General features: G+C 33.9%; 1 protein-coding gene across 4 annotated transcripts in view; it reads right to left on the bottom strand.

Annotated features, from left to right (window-relative positions):
- Positions 1-25,365, bottom strand: part of LOC140748562 (anionic trypsin) — a 42,502-nt gene that overhangs the window by 11,196 nt on the left and 5,941 nt on the right. For 2 of the 4 annotated variants that reach the window (XM_073081376.1, XM_073081377.1), the window contains exons 1-2: positions 19,316-19,808; positions 44-223 (exon numbers count right to left, since the gene is read on the bottom strand). In XM_073081376.1, coding sequence (XP_072937477.1) covers positions 44-223; positions 19,316-19,769 — 634 coding nt within the window. In that variant the 5' untranslated portion in view covers positions 19,770-19,808. Of the gene's footprint in view, positions 1-43; positions 224-6,013; positions 6,391-19,315; positions 19,809-22,035; positions 22,151-23,007; positions 23,179-23,404; positions 23,627-24,227; positions 24,355-24,930; positions 25,071-25,365 lie in introns of those variants that run through there. The other 2 variants (XM_073081379.1, XM_073081378.1) reach the window with 2 other exon arrangements.

Here is a 25,365-nt window from a genome sequence, read left to right as displayed (position 1 = left end):
AAATATACGTTAGTCACTCATTAATTAGTCAAGACTGACTCACTGGCATTGTGTACGACGGGAGCGATCTCGCTGGGTCTTTCTGTAGTGTCCTTGTCTACACAGCAGGCCCAGATCAGGCCTCCTGAGCACAGGTCTAGAGGCTTCCCGCCGTTCATCACGCAGGATATACTCAGGCCACAAGAGAAACGTGCGCCTCTAAAGCGACAGCTTTGGGGTATCACTGGAACAAAGAAAATATGTGTTACATTTTCATATAATATAAGAGTAGCAGACGATTATGCAGTCCACCTGAGGTAAGTGGCTACTGCCGCAAATGGACAGCTGTAATCAAACCCAGATAAGATCAAATTCCTACCTGTTGTCGGACATAAATGAGCCGCTACCCCTGAGGATTAAGCTGGAATCCCTTGCAACCAAAACAAAGCAGAACTTAAAACTGCTGTTATTAGGCAAATTCTTATTTCTTAGTTGATCCAAGCAGATCTTCTACTACGGAAAAAATTCTCAAGAAAGCGATATTACTTTAGCTTTCAAGTTGCTACGAATAAAATATTTGCACAAAATTTCATTTAAATCGCTTAAGATTAAGTCGCTTCCTTTTTAGGGTTCCGTAGCTCAAGGTTTAAAACGGGACCCTATTACTAAGCCTCCGATGTCTGCCCGTATGTCCGTTTGTCACAGGGCTCTATTTCTTAAAAGGTATTAAATTAAATAGTAAATTTTTCGTTTTTTTTCTATTCATCGATTGAACCATAAAAGGTACATAATTAAAATAATCACATTGTATGTACTCCCACAGCTGCAAGGAGAACAAATGTTAAAAAAAAATGAAAATTTGGTGGTAGCAAATCCTCTGTATGCGACTCACTATGGCCGATTTTTATTACAGTCATAAATTGATTACACAAGCAGTCATATTACACAAATTCTTCCATAATTATCAAAAGAAAACAAACCAATAAAAGCAAAATCATACCGCGATCGTAAATAAATAAACGCAACACGCGATCTATGATCCATAGATAAATAGATCGATGATCTATCTATAGATCAAAATGGCGGTGAATGGCCGTGCGTCGGTCAATTTCACTAAACTTTTACTCTCCGTGATCTAGTTGGGATGCACACGCGATTATCTTAAGTAACGGTGGTATGTATCTATATTCAATTTTATTCCCGCGTGGTGGAGCGGTCACCATACCTGTCTAACGCGCAAAGGGTCCCGGGCTCGATCTCCGGTCAGACAGATATCTAAATCATGAATTTTTAATCAACCCCTGATTAGATTAGAGTCCTACCAGAGGTGGCTACATATGCATTGGTGCCCCTGAGGCCGTAAATAAAAGTATGTCTCCCTTACCACACCCTTCAAATTAGAACTCTTAACAATGCTCCAATAACTTATAAGGCAGGAAAAGTATGTTTACTTTCGCTTATGTAATTAAAAAGCCTTACATTGTTCTCTATCAACGTATTACCGTTTTAATACAAAATTGATTTTGAACAATTATAAAAACAAAAAACCGATTGCTTCAAAATGAGTCCACAGAACTCTCACAATTTAGACGTCGTTAGAATCTAACGACACCTCTTAATTATTTAAAATCCGTCAAGCCGATTCGGCTACAGGGCGTTATAAAGGCTTGAAAAACATTACCTTCCGCAGTCGGGTAAAAAAAATATTACACTATACAAGTCATCACCATTATCATCAACCCCTTACAGTCCCACAGCTGGGCACGAATCCCTTTCAGAATGAGAAGGATAAGGCCATAGTCCATCGCGCTGGCTAAGTGCGAATTGGTAGACTTCACATACCTTCAAAAACTTTTTTTAAGATTTCCTCACGATGTTTTCCTTCTATTAATCTGAGGTGCCTGGGATTTGAACCTTGTGCCTGGGATTTGAACCTCGGTCCCCTCGATCAAGTTTCTTAACCACTAGACTATCACTGCTTTTTTGCAACTATTAATAGATTGTCTACATAATAAGGAAGTCATTTAGCTTAGTTAGCGAGGTACTAAATACCTTTAATGGAAAGTCTGATAGGAAATTGCCTTCCCCTTTTCTAATATCACGACTCTAAGGTATTTGTCTTATTTACTGCTAGCGACAGAATTGACGATAAATCTATATTCATAGATTTCATTACAAATTACAACCCAAGGGTGGTAGAACCCTTTGTGGTTCGACTCCGGGGGCACCATTACCATACCTATTCTGTCTTTTTTTTTTTTTTTTTTTTTTTTTTTTATAATATGAGAGTAGCAGACGAGCATGCAGTCCACCTGATGGTAAGTGGCTACTGCCGCCCATGGACATCTGTAATCAACCCCAGATAGGATTAGATATTCCTACCTGAGGTCGGCCACAGATGCGCCGCTACCCCTGAGGACTAAGCTGGAACGCCTCGGAAAAGTCTATCTCCCTTACCACACCCTTCAAACCGGAACACAGCAGCGCCTAACACTGCTGTTATTAGGTAGAAATAGGTGTGGCGGTGGTGCCGGAGTCGAACCACAAAGGGTTCTACCACCTTCAAAATGTCTAGTCTAGTCTGTCTAGTAACAGCAGTGTTAAGCGCTGCTGTGTTCTGGTTTGAAGGGTGTGCTATCCATGTCCAAATTGTGAGAATTACCGATAATTTTATATTTGTATATATTATTGCTGCTGCCCTTTGCGGTTCGACCTCAGAGGCACCACCGCCACACTTATTTCTACCTAATACCAGCAGCGTTAAGCACTGCTGTGTTCTGGCTTGGGGTGTGGTATAATCATCATGAGGGTCATCTCAGAATGATAAGGATTAGGCCATAGTCCACCGCGCTGCCCAAGTGCGAATTGGTAGACTTTACATACCTTTGAAAACTTTTTTTTAAGATTTCTCATTTTTAAGTTAACTTTTTTTTCATTTTTAAGTTATGCATGTCTCACGATGTTTTCCTTCACTATTTAAGCAAGTGATAGTTATTTCTAATACGCACATAAATTATAAATCGGAGTGCCTAGGATTTGAACCTTGAACCCTTCTATCAAGAGGCCGAGTTTCTTAACCAGTAGACTATCCCTGCTTATTGAGATGTGGTAGAGCAGATATATTTATGCCAGATTTTCTAACTCTACGATAGCAACACATCTGTTTCCGACCTCGGGTAAGAATCTAATCTTATCTGGGGTCGATTACAGATGCCCATGGCGGAAGCCATGCCATCAAGTGGACTGACTCGTCTGCTTCTCAAATATTATATAACAAATCAAAATAATACCATTTGAAGATTAATTAAATATTACATCGCTTAATCGCTCTTAATAGGGCACACGTCTAATTCAAGATTGTAAATGCCAATGCCATGTAACAGAGCTAACAACGCACGTTCAAATCGCTAAATTATGTATATTAGTGTGGAAACCTTCAATACTTGCTACTTTCTCAAGATTTATTGACTATTTTATTAATATGCCTATGGGTTAGTATAGGAAACTCTCTTCCCGTGATTCTGACGTATAAGGGATTGTGTTAAGGCGATAAACAGCATTTCTGAGAAATTCTACTGCCGTCCGTAACACATCCAAGTGATGACTATAGCAAAACTTAGTGACTAAGTTTACCAGGGCTATGTCCAGGAATGAAATTGTAAACGTTTTTTTTAAATATTTTTCAATCAAAATGGAGTAACAAAGGAGCATAAATCGTCTGAAACAGGAGAGCAAAAATAGTGTGACAATTCGCCATTTTAAACTTTGCCAGCTGATTAATAGAGATTATATACAGTTATTATATATTGTGGACATACAATAATCTATGATTCAAAACGTATTTTTTGCAAATACGTTCTCATAGGTCTAACAATTAACATGATAATTAAAACTAATTTAATGGTACTCATAATACGTTATTCTGGTTCAGTTGAAAGTGGATCTTATGTTATTTCGTTTTTTTGTGAAATATTGAATATAGCATTACGTCGTTTTGCCATTTCATAAAGGACTACATTGTGAACCTCATCTGACTCTTACACCGCGAAATGCTAGATACTTGTAAGCGATCGTACAGTTCATCTGGCGATGGTAAGAAGCTACTGCCACCCATGGAAATCTGTATTCAACTCCAGATAGGGCTAGAGCCCTACATGTTGTCGGTCATTCATACGTTGTTACCCCTGAGGACTAAGCTAGAAAGCCTCGCATAAGGCTCCCTCACCATAGCCTTCAAACCAGAACGCAGCAGCGCTTAACACTATTGTTATAAGACAGAAATATATGCCGTGCGATAAGTAGAAATTTTAGACAAAAATCAGTGAATGAATCAGATTTAAAACTTTATTTCCGATTAGATAACAAAAATAAATAAGTAGCACAAATAAATATAATAAAAACGAAATTTCTTTTTATTATGAAACTTATATAATAGTTAATTCACGGTACGGTGATATTATTATGTAAATTTGCGTTCCACTTTCGAAGTACGTTTTTGCGCGTCATTTTCTGGCGTATTTACGCAAAGAAATTCTCAAGAAGCAGATTTTTGAATTCGAAAGTATTTTTTGAACTATATTTATTTGAAACTAGATTAATCTTTTACTGTTACTAGTTTTGATATTCCCGTGAGAATCTTGGGATAAAAAGCAGCCAAAAAAGTCTCGATTGAAATTCAATGTTGCGTAAGTTTTATATTAACCCATTTTTCCCACTGCTGAGCATGAGTCTCTTCTTATCTAGGATGAGAGGCTTAGGCAACAGTACACTGTGTTGACGAAGTGGACTTAACACAACTTAATAAATAACTAATAAACATGCAGCCTATACGATGACAACTGATAACTTCGCCTATTTGTAATGGCCCTAAATATGGTCGAAATCACAGACAAATACTGCTCTTTGAGAACAATTTCAAACATTATTTTATTAAATTCAAATAAAAAACTTTAAAGAGTGAGTGACCGATGTTTTCCGAATTTAATTAATTATTTTATAATAAGAGCTTCATTTGAAAGAAATCTATTTTTTAAGATTTAGGTGATGTTTTGTTGGTGTCAATATAGAATAGGTGGAATCTGTAAGCGTTGAATATAGGTATTCATGACAAACCCTTTCAAATTAGATTATAATGTACAGGTCAAAAAGCAGTGGCGTCGTAGTCAAACTACAAAAATAACATTTTAATAACAATTTTAATAATGCCCAGATAAAACATAGTTCAAGACGTATCACGATATACCTGATATCACGTAGGTTCCAACACATCATCAGTTGAACAATGAATGAACTAATCTATGCGAATATCTTACATAATTACTTTACTGGGTTACTGGAGTTGCATTGTCCATGAATATTTAAAACAGGTATGTATAACCAGTTATACAATAGACATTGTAACCATTTCTTAAAATTAATTTAAAAAAGTGCTTAACATTAATAAAAAATCTGGATAAAATAAAAATAAATATAAAAATTAAAATGAAAATAAATAAATTTTGAAAAATGTTTAAAATAAATTTAAAAAATGTTTCAATATAAATTTAAAAAAATGTCGCTGATGATTTTTAAGGACACTTTATTTGGCAGAATGTGTATAAGGTAGACTAGTTATAATCAAACTTAACAAACTTTTGCCTAAAGTTAAATAAAATGACAATTATTGCCTAAAAGTATCAAATTTTGAGCCTTTGCAGGCAACATTTGGTTAAGATCAATTATATTATTACTAATCGCCGATTATTTCGATCGAACAATCTGGAACAGCTTTTTTTATTAACCCCCAAGGAGTCCTTTTTATAATTAAAGATGTAAAACTAATACTTCAACTAAAAGTTATTAATATTATTCCAATAATAACCCTGTTTCATTTGATTTAACCCTTTATCCAAATACGTTTACGAATACACAGTTCAAAATAAAATAAAAAAAGTTTAATTTTTCGTATTTATGACATAGGAATGATACGGATTAGAAAATGACGGTTATTTTTAAATCACAAATTTAAGTAGAGTCGAAGATTTAAAATACTTACTCTTCCCCAGTAAGTCCATGATAGACTCATCCTCTTGCGACGAACTGTACCCACTGTGGTAGGACCCTTTCCGACGGCCCAAAGCATCCAGCATAAGTATATCCTTCTCTTGTCCATTACTAGGCCTCCGTCGATCCGAAGGTTCCTCTTTCAAATCCAAATCCGCTTGTAACGTCAAAACATCATTTTCGTTATCTGAAGATAGCACCCCTTGGGAGGCGAAAATTAAAAAACAAAAAGTCCAAGACAACTTTCCCATACTGCCAAATCTTCTTCGGATTTTAAAGTTCTTTTTGCCACCATTTGTGTAAGTCTGTGCGCACATTTCACTTAGTTTAACTTGCACATTGTTTTAAAATTTTTGACACTTTTTTTTCGTTTTTAACTGGTAAGTTAACTTTATTAAGTCATTCTTTTACTTTATCTGTTTTGTTAATACTCTTCGTATTTATTATTCTTCTTCGTTATAGACGCCTTTTTATTTTATTGCCATGTCAGTCTTCAATTACATCTTCAATTAATTACAAATAAAATAACAGTACACTGAAAATATATTATTTTGTAATTTTTGACGCAAATATATTTTTTTATATTATATTTGTTAATGTTATTGTAATTTGATGTACTATTCCACTGTATTAAATGCAATTATTCCTTTAAAAGATAATAATTATTTTTATGTATTATTTTGTTCCAATTATAATTTGATTAATTGTTTTTTATATTTTTTAGAATGATTATTTTTAATCTGAATTTAGATTTTCTATTATCTGTGCGTTTACAGTCTGTGGTCACAACGTCCGAACGCGGGAAGCAAGACATCGGAAGTAGAATGACTCGCGCGTTCCCTCTCTTTTCACTTTCGGTTACAATTTCTTTACAAGACGCGTCATACAATCAATTTTCGCCCTTAAGCCTTCAACATGAGAGTTCTTAGAGGTACCGTAGTGAGATGCTCGTGGTTGAGTCTTCAACCATTTTCTCCTACGTAACGCCATCTTATGCAACTGTTACAAGTACTAAATTATAAAACGTAAAATAGATCGAGTTTAAACATTTTTTGTTGATTACGGATGCGATAGACGTGATTAGGGTTACCATTCGCCTGAGATTTCCCGGATATATTTTCCGACATTCAAAAATCGAAAAATATTTGATTTATGTCTCTTTTTATATTTTTACTATACTCTTCATAACTTATGGAGCGACCTGCGCCTATCTGTGATATACCTAAGGATCTCACATTCTTTCTCTGAAATTCTGAACTCTACTTACGACTACTAAGAGCCAATAGATAAACGTCAAATTTTGTTGTCTCCATTAAAGTGCTGTAAAGATATATAGCGCGTTATATAAATTCGATTATTAAGTTTTATTAAAGTATATTTTTTATATAATATCTTAATGCTACATCTAAACAGAGCATATTATCACAGCAAAAAGAGTCATAATATCATTAAATTCTATCCGAATTAAATATTATTATTTTTTATTGAAAAAAAGACATTATTACTTTTTTCCATAGATTAGTAAAGATTACTCAGTCCTAACTAGAAAATGTACCCAATTATGAGAATTGAAATAGTTGCGTAAAAAAGTTTTGCCACGTCTCCGTGCTAAAATGTCCCTAAAATATTTTAAATAATTATTTATTTATTATGTAAATTACGCAGTATAAGTTATTTATACGTAAATTTTCTCTAAAAATGTTTTTATTTGTCAAGAATTTAAAAAAAGAACTTACTAATAATAATAATACTAATTTGTGGCTTCATTCAATTTCAAGGCGGCGAAGTATCATTACTAATCTATGTTTTTTCAGTAATATAAACATTATCACTAATAATGGCAACCTTATTTCATTGGTAATGATTGTATTACATCCTGTTACTTCCGTCCGTTAAGAAAATTGTAATCATACCTTACGCATAATTCTGTTACGTTTCGATTTGAAATTTAATTTTGTTACGAACAGATAATTGTTTCACTTTAGTTATGTGTTAGGTTCTTTTTATAACTGACATAAAAGAGAAAACTATGGAAATTACATTTAATTACTATTTTCCATGCAAAAAATATACTTATTGTAATTTACCGAATAAAATTTTACTAAATTATCACCTATAAATTGTTGAAGGCGGCGAAGTATCTTTACTAATCTATGGGGAAATACGTAAACAAATACAAAAGCAGTAATTTTTGTAAAAACGTAAAAACTCACATTAAGGGTACAGTTATCTATAATCTAGGATACAGAATACTGGAAGTAAGACACATAACTTTTTATGTATCTCAAGAATTTCTCAATTGACAACTCTATCATCAAATTATCATATTTGACACTAGCCTCATACAATAACAGTACAATTATACATATGGATAAAGAGTCTTGACACTAGTTAAACTTGTTTGAAAATACATATTTATGTTGCATACATTTTATGTATGTATGACAGGACATGTTTTCTCTTCTTGATATATGTATAAACAATAACTAACAGGAATAAAGTACCAGTAAATCAATTTAATTCTGAATTTATGATATATTGAATAGGTTTGTATTGTAAGCTGATTAGTTCCCATATTTCCATATTACTTACATTAAATAATATAGTAAATTAATAATACGCAAGTTTTCGTTTTACATTCAATAATACGCCAATTCAATAATTATGCATGATTTCATTTTACAATCAATAATTGTATTACAGATAGCCAAAAATTAAAAGCAAGAGCAAGATGGGGCGTCATAGCCACCGGTCTCTCATATGCCGCGTCTGCGTTTGCAATATCACCCCCATATTGCAAATGGTAGGGATATTCGGGTCTCGAGGGTACCCTCTTTGCCCGGGCAAATTCTCAAGGGGTTAATACCCCCCGGATTTTTTAATATTCTTTCATAATAATATAATATTATTCATAATATTATAATATAATGAGACAACATTAAATTAAAAGGCATCTCACTATTTCTATCTTAAAAATAATCATAATAACCTATTAAATTTTAAAAAACCTACTAAATTTTTTTTAACAAAATAAAACATTTAATCGGCAAAGTTAATAAATATAATTTATATTACAAATTTCATCATTAAACATTTCGCTTTCAGAACCACATATAGAGTCATAAATTTCAAAATGGCCGCCATCAAATTGACATCTGTCAACGTCAAAAAGAACGCTTAAAATTACAGATCTTGAAGAAAACCGGATATACGATAGTTAAAACCTAAGAAAGTATATCGCAACCACTTATTCTTAGCCCATTTCCGTCCTTAACAGGTTCAATATATACCTTATTATTATAATAAAGTATTAAGACTAAGCCAGCGCAGTAGGAACTTTCGCTGGCTTTCCAAAACGAGTAATCGAAAAACGACATAACTACTGACTTATTTTAAGTAAACTGAATTCTATGGCATTGTAAAAGTAACCAAATTTGATTGTAAGTTACAATCAATTATTTACACTTCACGGTTGAAATGACTTTTAAACCGAATGTAACTTAAAGGGTTATCGAATAAGGTTTAAATTTTATTGGTAGTAGCTGCTTTCTTTTGAAATTGGTTTTAATTTGACGTTTTCTGGTAATTTGTCACTGATACGATTTTGATAGGGCTAATTATGGACTAGTTTGGTTATATGTACTAGTTGGTATAATAATTGGCCAAGTGTGAGCCGCGCTCGTACACGGAGGGTTCCGTACTACCAAGGTTTCATTATTTTTAATTTTAGTATTTGTAATGTTTCATAGCCGCCAAAAAGCGTTGTGAAAATTGAAACTTGGATTAAATTTGAACCTATCTTCTTACCTTCAATACATAAAGCGAAAAACGCTGAACAATGGTTATTTCTTGCATGGCAACCTCAATTTATTTTCAATGATTAGTATTTGGTGTTATAGCGACCACCATTATACATATTCTGTAAAATTTCAATCATCTATCTATTACGGTTCAAGGGATAAAGCCCTGTGACAGCAGATTCTTAGTGGTAGGTTTCAATACATCAGTAGCTGATCTCGGATAGTTCTCCTATCGTATCTGGGGTTGATTATTAATGTCCATCATCGGCAATGGCCTAACTGCTTGCTCCTAAACTACTTCTACATCATAAAAAGCTGTACTTAGTAGACCATAGTTCAAATATTAACTAGCTACCATACGTTTCACTTTTACTATAAACAAGATAAAATCAAATTTGTGGACATAAATCTTTGAAAGATAGGGAAAATCGTTACTCTGGTACCTACTTAGTTATGTTTGATAGTATCTTGTCACACTCTAGTCGTGTTTGATATAGTTGTAGATATATAAAACGTGACTATATCAACGAAGAAAGTAACACGTGAGAAACAAAAGCATCGATTCTATTTTTTTTTTTATATAGGAGTAGCAGACGATCATGCTCCACCTGATGATAAGTGGTTACTGCAGCCCATGGACATCTGTAATCAACCCCAGATAGAATTACATATTTCTGCCTGAGGTCGGCCACAGATGCGCCGCTACCCCTGAGGCATAAGCTGGAACGCCTCAAAAAAGTATTATCCCTTACGACACTTTTTCTTTATAATATAGGTGTAGCAGACGAGCATGCATTCCACCTGATGGTAAGTGGCTACTGCAGCCCATGGACATCTGTAATCAACCCCAGATAGAATTAGATACTCGTATTTCTGCCGGAGGTTAGCCACAGATGCGTCGCTATACCTGAGGACTAAGCTGGAACGCCTCGGAAAAGTATATCTCCCTTAGTACACCCATTAAACCTTACATATATACAGAACATAGCAGTGCTTAACACTGCTGTTAATAAGCAGCAATATGTGTGGCAATTGTGCCTATTGGACTCAAAACGAAGTTGTGTTCCCCCAAAATCACAACAGAAACTGGTGTTCTGTGGTCTGGTTTTTAAGTGAAATAGAGATCAACTAACAAGGGGCATTTTAACTTAGTCGTAACGGGTAGCAACCCATGATATGACACATGTGGTCGACCACATGGTGGAAGGTGGTGGAATCCTTTGTGGTTCGACTCCGGCGGCACCACCGCCACACGTATTTCTACCTAATAACAGCAGTGTTAGGCGCTGCTGTGTTCCGTTTTGAAGGGTGTGCTAAGGGAGACAGACTTTTTCGAGGCATTCCAGCTTAGTTCTCATGGGTAGCGGCGCATCTGTGGCCGACCTCACGTCGGAATATCTAATCCTATCTGGGGTTGATTACAGATGTCCATGGGCGGCAGTAGCCACTTACTATCAGGTGGACTGCATGTTCGTCTGCTACTCTTATATTATAAAAAAATGGTCTCCAATCCTATCGTCATTTGATCACAGACGTCTGTTAGCGGTAAGTCCCCTTACCAGGTGGACTGCATGCTCGTTACAATAAGTGTTTAAGATGGAAAGTGGTCACGTGTACACTTCACTTTCAATCCACTTGAGGCGAGCCGTGAAATAGAAGCGCTTACGTTACTGCCGCCATGATGATATTCTATCCGGGACAGATAGGTTATTGACATGCAACATGACATCAGTGGTGGATAGACTATCCAAGCAATATTAAGCAACTGCTATATTGCTTGGATAGTCTATCAATATATGCAATATCTCTATATGCAATATAATATGCTTTATATGCAATATATGTTAGCACATGAAAGATAAGGGTATTTAAAAATCCGTGCGTTAATACATTTTTACAGGTGCCTACAGGCGTGGATTGCTTAGGGTTATGTATAACCGGCACTGTATAACCAAAAAACGTGAAAGTAGTAGAACCCTTTGTGGTTCGACTCCGGCGGCTACACCTATTTCTGGATGATAACACCCTATCTGGGGCCGATTACAGATGTCCAAGGGCGGCAATATCCACTAACCATCAATTGGATTGCATGATCGCCTGCTACTCCGATATTATAAAAAAGTGCTACAAAGTGGAAAAACGCCTACAATGGCAGACAAATATGCAAGAACTGCTTGACATTAGGAATAGGTGTGACGGTGGTACCTACTCAGTCGAAACATATTCACCTGTCAATAGAAATATCAAATGAAACCGTCACTTTTAATTATTTTCTTTTATATTGTTTTAAAATATGCTTATTTGCTTACATTTTATGCTATATTTTTTCTTTGTGTTATGTCCATTATTCTTAACTTAACTTCAGGAATAATTCAAGACGTTCTATTCAACTAATGTCATATTTAAATATGACATTAGTTGAATAGAACTACTTAATTAATAAGTAGTTATATTATTACGATATAAGTAATTATATATTTTGTAGTCACTGCAAATTTAATGTCCTAATTTAACCAAAGTTGTGGTTATACTTTTCATTGTCATTATATCACAAATAATTAAAATATTCGAAACTGCGTTTAATTTTGGTTAGCTACAAAATTATTACAATTGCGTAATTTTTAATTTTAGATGATAATACGCAAAAGTAAAAATTGCATTGTCTATAATTAGTTTATTGCAGTATTAAAATTAGAATTATAAGTAAATAACACATGAATGTATTGAAAATTCTTGTGAATTAAATTTCAATTAAATTGTTTTATATTTTAAAACAATAAAAATAAAATACTTATCATAAGGTGAATTTGCTTTCAACTTGTGACTACATTCATTATATCATAACTAAGTTCTAATTATATATTTTTATAATATAGAAATAAAAAAATAACGTGCAGTCCACCTAACATTAAGTGGCCGCTGTCGCCCATGGACATATGAAATCTACCCTAGAAATGGTTGAACTCCTATCCGAGGTCGGCAACAAATGTTATGCTACCTTGTGGACTAAGTTGGATCGCCTCATGTAATTTTCTCTCGCTTACCACACCCACCAAAGCAAAAAAACAGTGTCGCTGTTGTTACTGTTGTTATAAAGCAAAAACAAAAGTGGTCGTGATTCCTGAACGAATCATCATCCATACCAATACAATAATTACCATCTTTCAAGATTAATTAACATTTTAAGTTAGCCTAGTGGCGGATTTATCATATCAATAGGCTGAGTAGGCTGGACCCAATGGTGACAGATTTACTTGGGCAAAATTAACTTGGGCTATTTTTCTGTTCGCAAACAAACAGAGACTATTTTCTTCACATTTTTTGCAATTAATTATTTGTATAAGCTCGTCATCGTATCTGAAATTAAAAGCTTTGAACTAGAGTGTCAAGTTATAGAATTCGGCGGCGGCAAAAGGGGCGGCAAAAAAATTAATGGGCCTATTGGCGGCAAATGTATAAATGTGCCACCGAGCTAGCTAATTCTAAAAGATATGCCAGTAAGCCTACATACAGATTTCACCGCACACCGTAACATGTTACAAATCTCCATATCCCATTGTTTCCTACATCCGGTGCGCAGAATGCCATTTTTCGCAATTTCTTACGAAAGAACGGTATGAATGATAATGTCACGTTCTGTTTCTCGTGTCGTGACACGTGTGACACGATATGGGACACGGTTAAGAAAGTTTGAATACTTTAATACGCGTCCCTAATTTTTGTTCCACGAATGTTCTTAATTTTTTGGTTTAGTTTTATTTTCTGAATACACATGCACCGCTACTTACTCGTAAAAACAGTTTAATTTATTTGTTTTTTTTTTTTATAATATAGAGGTAATAAACGAGTATGTAGTTCAACTGATGGTAAGTAGCTACTGCCGCGCAGATCAGTAGTCAACCCCAGATAAGATTACAAGTACTATCTGAGGATAACCACAGATGCGTTGCTACCCCTGAGAATTAAGTTGGAAAACCTCGGATATGTATGTCTTACAACACCCTTTAATCTAGAATGCAGCAGCGTTTAACACTGCTATTGGGCAGAAATAGGTGTTGATGATACCTTTTAAGCCACACAAAGAGCTCTACCACAATCAAAGTATTTTATAATACTCGAACAAATTTAAAAAATACTGTTTTTTCTGTTCTGTTCTATGTATCTACCAGCTAATAATAAGACCATCTTAAATTATTTATCAAAGTTAAAATAATGTAAACAAACACGGGCAAGAAAAAAATGTATCATAAAGTATAAGCAAATAAATCGGCAGAATTAAAAACTTCCTTCTTTTTTAACGTCGACTAAAAATAACTGACCAATAAACATTAACACAAGTAGTGTCACAGTACAATATAGATTTGTACTGTGGTCGTGTGGTAGATAACTTTAGATAAGACAAATTCTTTACACAAAGTATGTGACTCATTATCTACTTATTTTTGAACCCAATCAAAAAACAATACTTGAAATAAAGCTACTTATTTAGGGATCGGTACCCAAATGGTAAAAACGGAACCCTACTACTAAGTTTTTTTTATAATATAGTAGTAGCAGACGAGCATGCAGTTCACCTGATGGTAAGTGGCTACTGCCGCCCATGGACATCTGTAATCAACTCCAGATAGGAATAGATATTCCTACCTGAGGTCGGTCACAGATGCGCCGCTGCACCTGAGGACTAAGCTGGAACGCCTCGGAAAAGTCTGTCTCCATTACCACACACTTCAAAACGGAACACATAGGTGTGGCGGAGTCGAACCACAGGGTTCTACCACCTTTAATTAAGTCTCTGTCTGTCCGTCTGTCACAGGGCTCTATCTCTTGAACCGTAATAGATAGACACTTGACAATTTTCCAGAGTATGTATAACGGTAGCCGCTATAACAACAACAGATACTAAAAGTAAAAATTATTGAAAATAAATGGTGGTCGCCATACAAGAAACCGCTATTTTTCATCATTTTTCGCCTTTTCTATTGAATATATTGATTGTTATAGGTAGACATTTCAAAGTTTTTTAATGCCTTTACTTCTATGACTGTAATAACAAATACTAAAAATATATATGAAAATTAGATGTTACGGAAACCTCCATACTCGAGTTGGAATCGCATTTGGCCAATTATTTGAATAACACTTAGGCTAACCACCAATTTCAAACTAAATCGTCATATGGTACGTCATATGGTATATGAAGCACGTAGGCTACGTTGTCTTCTAAGCGACTAAGCAGTTGCTTAATACACTAAATTATGAGTACTAAGTAAATTTTGCCCTCTCAAATTTTGTGTGTCCAACAACAACCTTCAATCTCAAATTGTCGTAGTGATGCAAAGGAAAAAAATAATAAATCAACAAAGTAACTCTAACTTAACTGTAACTTATTAGACACAAACAAGAATTTTAACAATTAAAAAAATAATAACACAAGAGAAAAAATATTGTCGCGCGGTATTTTTTTTGCACAGATTTAATATTTATATTTTTTTTTATTGTATAATGTAAAATTTGATTTGCAGTGTTTATTTTTTGCAGTATTTGTTTATTTATCATTATTGCTATTATTATTATTTTTTTATACTATAATAATTTAGATGTTTTAATATTACGCATATTTTAACAATTTATCATGATGTTTCTATTAAAAATCTTAATGATATATTTGTTTCAATTATTTTTATTGTATATTTGTGTACACTATTGTTTTAAACTTACACTTCTTAATATTATTTAATTTTTAATACAACACTTACCACAAAAGAAAAACAAACAAAAAAAAAACAAAAACAAAAAACGATCGAACTTACTAAAAAACACAACTTAAAAACCGATTAATAAAACTTGAACACGTTTGAAATAGTTATAAATATTTTCATCTTTGCCATTTTGGGCATTTTTTTTTAAATTGTTTTTTATTGTTTTTATATAGTATTGTTTGTCTACAAAACGTGCGTCTGTTTTTATGAATAACACGGCACTGTTAAGTCTCATATGACAAGACGATCACCGAGAAGTGAGAGGTACGCAACATTTTACTTTCAATGAAAATGTTTCATATATTTGGCACGGACGATACATATGTGCATTTTACTTTGCTATTGTGTAATGGATTGGAGTGATATATAAGTATATTTTAAAGGTATATTTTATAAGTATCATCCATACTGATAAATGAATATAGAATTAAAATTAATTCAAAATCTTTATTCATGTATTTGAGTCCCTAGAGAGATCAAAATGTCAGAAATAAAAGGACTTTTTAACTGACTTTTGACTTACTTCAGAAACTGCTGTACTTATATTTCTCCTAATAAGTCAATTAAATAAGGAAATCTGAAATACTCGGGTTGATTATTTAATGGACCAGTCTTGATTGAAGTAGAATACATATACTTTTAAAAATATTAAACAGACTCTGACTACTTCACTGTCCCTTAACACCGTCGTTTAAAGCTAATGAAAAATAATATTTAGTACGCTTAACTATTACTTAAAAAATATGAGATGGGTAGGATTTTCTAAAATGTTTTTAAAACCATAATAAAATTTATTTAATTGTACACTTCAGCTTTGTGCAAACATAAACTTCTACTAACCTACCGGTTTAGAGCCATGAGTTCAAAAGAAGTAAATTGCGAAATTTAAGAAGCAATAAAATAAATTAAATATTACGAACTTAAAACTGAAATGTTTTGAACCCCTGCTAATAGACGTCAGAGAGCGGTGCAGCGAAAGCGACTAGAATGATATTTACTTCCTGTTTTATTATTTTCAATGTATTGCGTTTTTATTATTATTTTATACGTTATGTTTTTAAAACTTTTTTTGCATCTTAAACTATATTTATTTAGCTTAAACTATATTATTTATAAAGAGTAATAAGTCAAGTGTGAGCCGAACTTGTACATGTAGAGTTCTATACTGATATCAAAATATATATTATTACACCATAGTATTTTTAGTATTTTTGTCATATCAGCTGATTGAAAACCTCCTTATTTTTGGAAGTCGGATCAACACATTGTTTTTTATATCTCATATTTTAGTTCCTATTACAATAAAAAATATATTAAAAAAAACTGATAAAAAATCTATATTGATTGCGAAACCTATAGACCAATAAAAGGAAGCACTTTCGAAACATTAATAATTCTAATAGACTCTATCATTAGTAGAAAAGACAAGAAATCAAATTCTAAATCTACATAAACAGTTCGCACTTCCCAAATATTAATGATTCTAAAAGACTCTATCATTAGTAAAAATAAATAAATAATAAAATAAATTTCGAACTCTAGATAAACAGTTGCGAAAACCTGTCAATCGGCGCCAGAGAGAGGCGCGAGAGCGGCTGGAAAGCTGTCTCTAGTTTTACTTTTTAATTTTTAAATTTAGAACGCGATTCTCGATCTAGGTTTTAAGATTAGTCTGATCTGAATTTGCATATTTCTTCGTAATCGATTTACTTTAGTTTTCAACGGTAATCTTATCGTGGTTTTTAAAATGTAGAGTCGACTCTACATAAATAAATAGTTACGTACGTGGCTCTATCTAGAGTTTATTTATAAGTCGTACATTTCTGTGCACGGATCGTTTCATGCCTGTTATTAATAATCAATCTATCCAATGTTTTACGTAACAAAAAGATCGACATTTGATAATTATTTCATACAAGAATTTGTCAAATTTCTTCCCACAAGTAAACCCGAAACCAAACATTTTACTTGGTATTTAGGCACCAAAATGAAGTAATTTTGATAAAACCATTAACCTGTTTTAGTATTTCAAAACGGCATGTAATTCAATATAGCAAATCTTAAGTTTTCATGTCATAGTATCATTTAAATAAGCAATTATAATGAAACTGCTATGGTTTCGAAATTACGGAAATATATATTTAATTTTATTTATCCATATACCATTATTAAAATAGAAAAGTAGAACCAACCTGTATTTACCTAATAGAACCCTTTGTGGTTCGACTCCACCACCGCCACACCTATTCCTGCCTAATAAGAAAAGTGGTAAGCGCTGCTGTGTTCTGGTTTGAACTGTGTGGTAAGGGAGATATACTTTTCCGAGTTTCCGGCGCATCTATGGCCGACCTCAGGTAGGAATCTAATCTTATCCGGAGTTGATTACAGATGTCCATACGACAGTAGCCACTTACGATCAGGTGGAATGCATGCTCGTTTGCTACTCCTATATTATTAAAAATTTTGAGAGACGCGTTATGAGGCAGGCAAAAAATCTAATATGGCGGAAGCCCCATGATAAAGTTATGGAAAATATAAGATTTTTTAAAGGATATGAAATATACTTATTTGTGTTTTTGTAGATTTCCTAAGTTGTGGGTGCCATGGACACATACACAGCCAAATACACAAACATCCAGACCCAGAAACAGACAACTAAATTCATCATAGATATCTGTCTGACTGGGGATCGAACCCGGAACCCTCTCCGCGTCAGATTGGTATGAAGATCGCTCCGCCACGCGGGTCGTAAAAAGAGAAAAAAATATGTATTACAACCCATTTTGTAGACTGCAATAAATATTTTTTGATCTTTTTAATTTTGAGTTTTGGTATAGGCCTGCGTAGGTACAAATTGTCAGTTACAATATTTTCTTATTACTACCGGATCAGAATCGTGGTCATAATGGAATATCGACCGGTCATAAATTCGTGTTACATAAAGGTCATAAATTATTACTTATTAATGTCCTTTCTAAAGAACCTTCATTAACCGAGATCAAACTATTACCTAACAGAGTAACCGGATGCCACTTTCACCACGTCGGATTACAAAACGGATTATGGTTACAGGTTATGAGATATTATCGTGATGAAATATAATTATCGTTGATTGAGATGGCTTGATGTTAGCAAGGTCTCGGGTTCGAATGTCAGGGTTTTTTATGATGTAGGAGTGGCAAACGAGCATGCAGTCCACCGGTTAGTGAGTATTACCGCCCATGTATATTTATAATCAACCCCAGATAAGATTAGTATCTTGCTTGATGTCGGGCAGGGTTTTAGGATGTAGGAGTAGCAAACGATCATACATTCCATCTTCTTTCTTTCTTTCTTTCTACTGGCGACCATGGACATTTATAATCAACCCCAGATAAGGTTAGTGTCGTTCTTGAAGTAGATCACAGATGCATTGCTACAATGCTACCCCTATGTTATGCTATGTTGGATTACGTCAGAAAAGTATGTCTTTCTTAGGTTCTTCGTTAGGTTTTCTAAGGCAGAAATAACTATGGCTATATGGCGAAAAGACGCTATCACCTACAATGTTTGTGATTTAGTTGAAATTGAAGGTGTATTTTAGATGTAAGAAAAGCGCATTTGATAGCAATCAACAAAGATAACACCCTGGTCTGCTGTTGGATGGGTGACCGCTGGTGCTTTAACGCACTTCGGAGTACCACACAAGGACATAAACCTATTGATCTTATTAGTTACATATAAATAGATACTTACACCCATCCAGTTCGTCGAAGAATTTCGATTTCTGCGTATTAGTCTCCACTTTATACCCATCTCCTTCTAACACACTCTGTCCCACTCCACTGTTAGTGTCACTCACTTTAGTTAAACCATTTTTCACTTGTTGTAACTTTACTGGGATGTACGCAGATTTGTACTTTAAGTTCTTTAGTTCACCATTTTCATCCAAAATAGTTATGTCTTCATAATTATTTACCGCGTCTGATTCTAACCCTATGTGTTTGACTATGTCTTTGTCAAATTTACTTTCTTTTATTAGTCTCAAAAGACCTGAATTTCCATTTTCATGTATTATATTTTTAGAATCATACAAATTTTCGTTTATAGATTCATTGTCGTCGAAGTAATCACATTTTGTTATTTTTATTTCTTGAAGCAAACATACTACAATTACTACCTTCAAGTAGAAGATTATTCTAGTATTCATTATTCAATTTTTCATTGAATAAATGCTTTCTTATATAAATTTAAAAACCACTTGTAGTTTTCTTAAAAATTTTCGGTAAATACTATTTAAATTGCTTAGTATGCATTGAAAATATAAAAACCTCGATGTAATTATAAATTAGCCACTTTAGAATATGAGTCAAATTTTGTTTTATTCTTCACTAAAGTTCTATTAAGACCTTTTATCTTAAAATTATTGAGATCAGATTTTTGGTAGTTACACTGTTTAAAATTTAGATTTAAAATTTAAATCACTTGAGAAAGCTAATTTACGATTTTAGTAAGTTCATTTTAGAGTTTATGAAAAGTTAGTTAGTTTCACTTAAACTTTATAATCACTTTTTATTTTTATTTATAACAGAGTTTTAATTTCACTTAATTTCAAATTAAGAAAATATAAGTTTAGTCAGGAGAATTTTATTTATTTATTTTTGACCGAATTTATTCCTTAAACCGGAATTTAATTGTACTCAATAATTATTTTTTGACACAAAATTTCACTTAAGTTTAGTGTAGACTAACCGAAAAGTCACTAAATAACATTTAACAATCTTTAGAAATGTTGAGTTTTTCACTTAAGTTTATTTTAGACTAATCGAAAAGTCACTAAAAACACTTAGCAGTCTTTAGAAGTTTTGAGTTTTCACTTAAGTTTATTTTAGACTAACCGAAAATTCACTAAAACACTCAGCTATACAGTCTTTACAAATTTTGAGTATGCAAAAGGGAAAGCCGCTTAGCCTGAGAGGCGGCGCGCAAGTGACGAAAATTGTATAAGACAAGTTTGGAGAAATGTTTACATAACGGCTTCGAACATAGTCATTTTGTAATTGATACAGAAATTGATCTTGGCGACTACGGCCTCGGCGTGTTAAAAAAAATAGATTTAATAATAATATGTTTCCTAATTAATTGGATTGATGACAACTAATTCACCGAATAAATAAATAAATTTCTTTAATTAATATTAATTGCCCAATGCCAAGAAAAAATACAAAAAATATTTGAAGTCTACTTATAAATATAGTCTATCACTTCCATAATTAAGATGAATTCAAGGAAACCTCACATGTTACATACTAGAAAATTATTATAAAAACCAAAAAAAAAATGCTTAATATTTCACTCCTTTGAGACCTCTCATATGTTAAAATCACATAATAAAGAAAACATCACCTCGTGTCTCATATCTTGAAATCCGTTAAGCCGTGTTGGCTGTAGTCGCCAATAAAAATAAAAATGATGGCATTTAAAAAAAAGAGCAAAAGAGAGTAATTATTATTAAAAAAAGACAAACCCACTGAGTTTCTTACCGCATATTCTCAGTAGAGGTCGCGTTCGGTCGTAATTTAAGAAAAATATTGTAACTGACAATTTGTAAGTGCCGCCGTTGGCCTATACAAAATAAATATATTTCATTTCAATGAGATTTACATTAATACGCTTGAAATACATTACCTTCCACAGTCAAGTAAGACAGGATTGCCACCATTTCAAGCTAATTCGTAAGAAATAAGTAAAACGAGAAGAAAACAATTGAAAACACAATTTTATTCAAAACAATTTAATATAAAACCATCACAGTCCAATACTTGCACGTAAATTTAAAATATAATTTATTTATTATTAGCAGCATTTTTGATCCAAAACACTGGCAACATTGCTATTGAGAGATTATAAGCGGGCAATTTTCGTGGCAATTCTTAGTTATATTGAGCCATCTTGCAGAGTTATACTGTACCCTTAGTATGTTTTTACGTTTTGACAAAAATGACTGTCTTTGTTTACGTATTTCCCATACTCTTCCAATCAGTTCTCATACAATCCGCTAGGGGCGCTGATTGGAAATGTATGGGCAAAAACGTAAACAAATACCAAAAACAGTCATTTTTGTAAAAACGTAAAAACTCATACTAAGAGTACTGTCAACTTTAATATACATACTTACGCTTGTTATTAAAATCAGTCTATACAATTTCTGCCTCTAACAAAGATCAGAATCAGGTAGACAGAAATGATTAATCGTCGATCTTTGGTAAGTAAGCAAAATATTGGATATATTGATTATTAATAAGGAGTATTAGATCAAATCAAATAAGTTGCAGTGTTAGACTATAACACAGTAATATTTCCGCAAGATTCTACAAGATTGCTAAGCCAATCTCCAGTTCCATTTCAAACTATTTATATAGCCTGTTTACAACCCCCACAAACAACTTAACTAATTTAAATATTTTAAAGTTTGCTTCGTCCACCCTTTACAAGTTTTCGAAGATCCTTCCTCAGTATTTTTCCTGATGGATTCTTTGGTATTTCGTCAATAAACCTCACTCCCCCACGAAGGTGTTTAGGATTTGACAACTGAAATAAAGCATTATATTATTGGTAAGATAGAACCAGTAGGGTTTGACAGGGAAGCTACCCGCTTCTTTTTCTAACGTGATGTTCTATTTCTGTGGATGGTTATGGATGCTGGTTGACATAAAAATGAGGCGAGTATACTCGTACGTTCAATTAACTTATGCAATTTTTGCGTCGGAAGATCGAAACATGACTATTTTTAGTATGCAAAAATTGTTTAATTTCGATATTTTGTAGGTTACATTCACACATTGTAGGTATTTACATATTTATATATTATTATTATAATTTAGATTGGCTGTGCATGTATTTGCAAAGTATTATAATGTTTATGTATTTTAACAGCTGCCGCAATTTTTCTGCATTCCTCAGGCATTACGTTTCCCCTTTTGTACCTTATTTTTCTGTTAGTGTTACAATAAATTATATATAAGATGGAATGATAATGAATAACGAGAGTTAGTCCTCAAAATCGGCTTCAACTAAAACTGGCAACAAATGTCCATAATCGGCATTGACGTTTACGATCAGAGGGATTGCATGCTCGTTAGCTACTCCAATCTTATAAGAAACCCTCTCTTCCTTTTTTCCTTGCACCAAATGAACAATTTCCAAATATATATCAAACGAGCTTTTTACCCGCGGTTTCGCTCCCGTTACGAAGTAATATTTTCATTCGCTATTTTATCCCCTTGGGAGTAGAATTGATCAAAATCCTTTCTTAGCGGATGCCTACGTCATAACATCTACCTGCACGCCAAATTTCAGCCCGATCCGTCCAGTGGTTTGGGCTGTGCGTTGATAGATCACTATGTCAGTCAGTCACCTTTGAGTTATATATATTTAGATCAACGTACCCTCGCCGCTACGAAATCCTTGATCTCATTCTCTGTCAATTTCACGCCTGGTTGTGGTACCACGAAGGCGAGAGGCACCTCCCCAGCTTCAAGATGATCCAGCCCCACCACCCCAGCATCCCTCACACCTTCGTGTTTTAGGAGTAACGCTTCGATTTCTGCTGGTGCTACCTGGAAAACATTGTTTTAAAGTAGAAATCCAAAATTAAAGATCGAATTTGACAATTTCTGCTTACGAGAAATTGTTAAATTTCGATATTTAATTAAACTTGGATACTTATATTAATAACGGAAGTTAAGAACTAAAGTTAAAATTAAAGTCATGGTTAACTTATAAATTAACATTATTATTCTTATGACAGATAATAATACTTACTACCAAAAACAATTATCTTACCTGGTTCCCTTTATATTTAATCAGCTCTTTAAGCCTATCAACAATATAGAAGTATTGGTCCTCATCATAGTATCCAATATCACCAGTTCTGAAGAACCCTTCCTCATCAAAGTCGTCCTTCTTGTCCTTCCCTATATAGCCCTTCATTATCATGACTCCCTTTACGCAAATCTCTCCTTCTTGATTAGGTCCTAGTACTTCTCTGGTTTCGGGATTGACTATCTGGAATAATTAAAGGGATTACATTTTCAAGGATGTGATAAGTTAAAGGCCTTTTGGTATCAAAGACATTATCATATATAACAAAGAATTAGACATATATAACGAAGAATTAATCGAAAAGTTTTTTTCAAGCAATTAGCAAACAGCCTACCTGATCGTAAGTGTCACATAGAAATCGTAAAATCGTAAGTGTCAGCCACCAACTCCATATAGAACATCTCAAGTTCTACCTGAAGCCGTTCTCAGATGCTTTGCCTTTCTTGAGGGCTAAGATTGTCGCCTTATATATCATATGTGAATTAGCTGGCATCCACACCCTTTCATTGAAACGCAAGAACCGTTTGTTCAACGCTAGAAATATGTGTAGCAGTGATACCTCACTGGTCTACCACCTTTTATTTTTCCAATAAAGTCTCAGTCAGTTTCGTTAAATTTATTTATTTATTTAAAAGCCTATTGTGTGATGATTTTGAATGAATTCATGAAATTGGTACAAACGGACTTAATGCTAGAAACATTCTCTACCACACACGTTCGTCCAGGTTGGTGAATAACTAAGCAAAACAAAAGATGATTTGATGGCGATAGACTAAAAAAATACCTTTATAACGGTGTTGGAAGTGACAGTCCCAACGCTGCCAATTTTATCTGGATTGAAACATAAAGTGACTGCTAACGTACATTCAGTCAATCCGTATCCTTGCAACACTATATGCACGTTTGGGAACCTGGAATCAGAAAATAACAAGTTTTTAGAAGTTTCCAGGTTCGAATCCTGGCAGGGTCGCCATGATGTCCCTGTAGTTCCGGAACTAGAATAGGGCTACAGTCGTAAGAGCCCCTGCCTGTCGTAAGAGGCGACTAAAGGGGGCTTCCGGAGTTGCGGGCGGCAAGAGTGGAGTGGTGAAACACCAGATTTGGGGGTATGAGCGTATATTATTTATTTATTTACGCTTTATTGACCATGTTAAAAACAGTGTGGTACAAAAGGCGGACTTAATGCTAAATAGCATTTTCTCCCAGTCAACCTTAGGGATGTGCAGAAAAATTGAAGGCGGTACAACTATACAAAATAATAATAATAATAATAAGAAATACGAAATAATATAAAATGGAAAAAAATGCTTCCAAGAGCAGAACCCAATAGAGGCATCGCGCTTGGAGGCGTCCAGTTGTGTCCATTCAGAAATTTTATGCCTCGTGGCATATCGCGAGACATATTAGAATCAAAGCTAAATTCTGATATTCCTGCTCGATCCACTTGTACGACTATTAGTTCAATAACTACATAAAGGTATCCTTACCGTTTCATAACAGCTTCAACAGTGTCTCGATACAGAGGCGCGGCACCAGAATATATCAGCTCCACAGAACTCACGTCATAATTATGCTGGGACTTGCATAAAGCCACGAGAACAGGTGGTACCACCACTAGTTGGCTTACCTGAGAAGGAAATACTAGAATTTTAGACGAACTTTGTACTGAAACTTTTAAATCTCTAGTTGAATGTGTGAGTAATAGAAGTTTGAAGGTGGTAGTGACCTGTGGTTCAACTCCTACGACACCACCGTCACACCTGTTTCTGCCTAATAACAGCAGTGTTAAGCGCTGCTTGTTCTGGTTTGAAGGATGTGGTACGGGAGTCATATTTATCTGAGGTGTAGCCCTCCTCAGGGATAGTAACGTACTGCGGTTAATCTCAGTTATGAATCTAATCCTATCTGGGCTTGATTACAGA

This window comes from Epargyreus clarus, unplaced genomic scaffold (genome assembly GCF_041222505.1).
Source record: "Epargyreus clarus isolate Ecla_fem2 unplaced genomic scaffold, WU_Ecla_fem_2.2 ptg000016l, whole genome shotgun sequence".
NCBI classification, from domain to species: Eukaryota; Metazoa; Arthropoda; class Insecta; order Lepidoptera; family Hesperiidae; genus Epargyreus; species Epargyreus clarus.
This window is presented reverse-complemented; position numbering and strand designations above follow the sequence as displayed.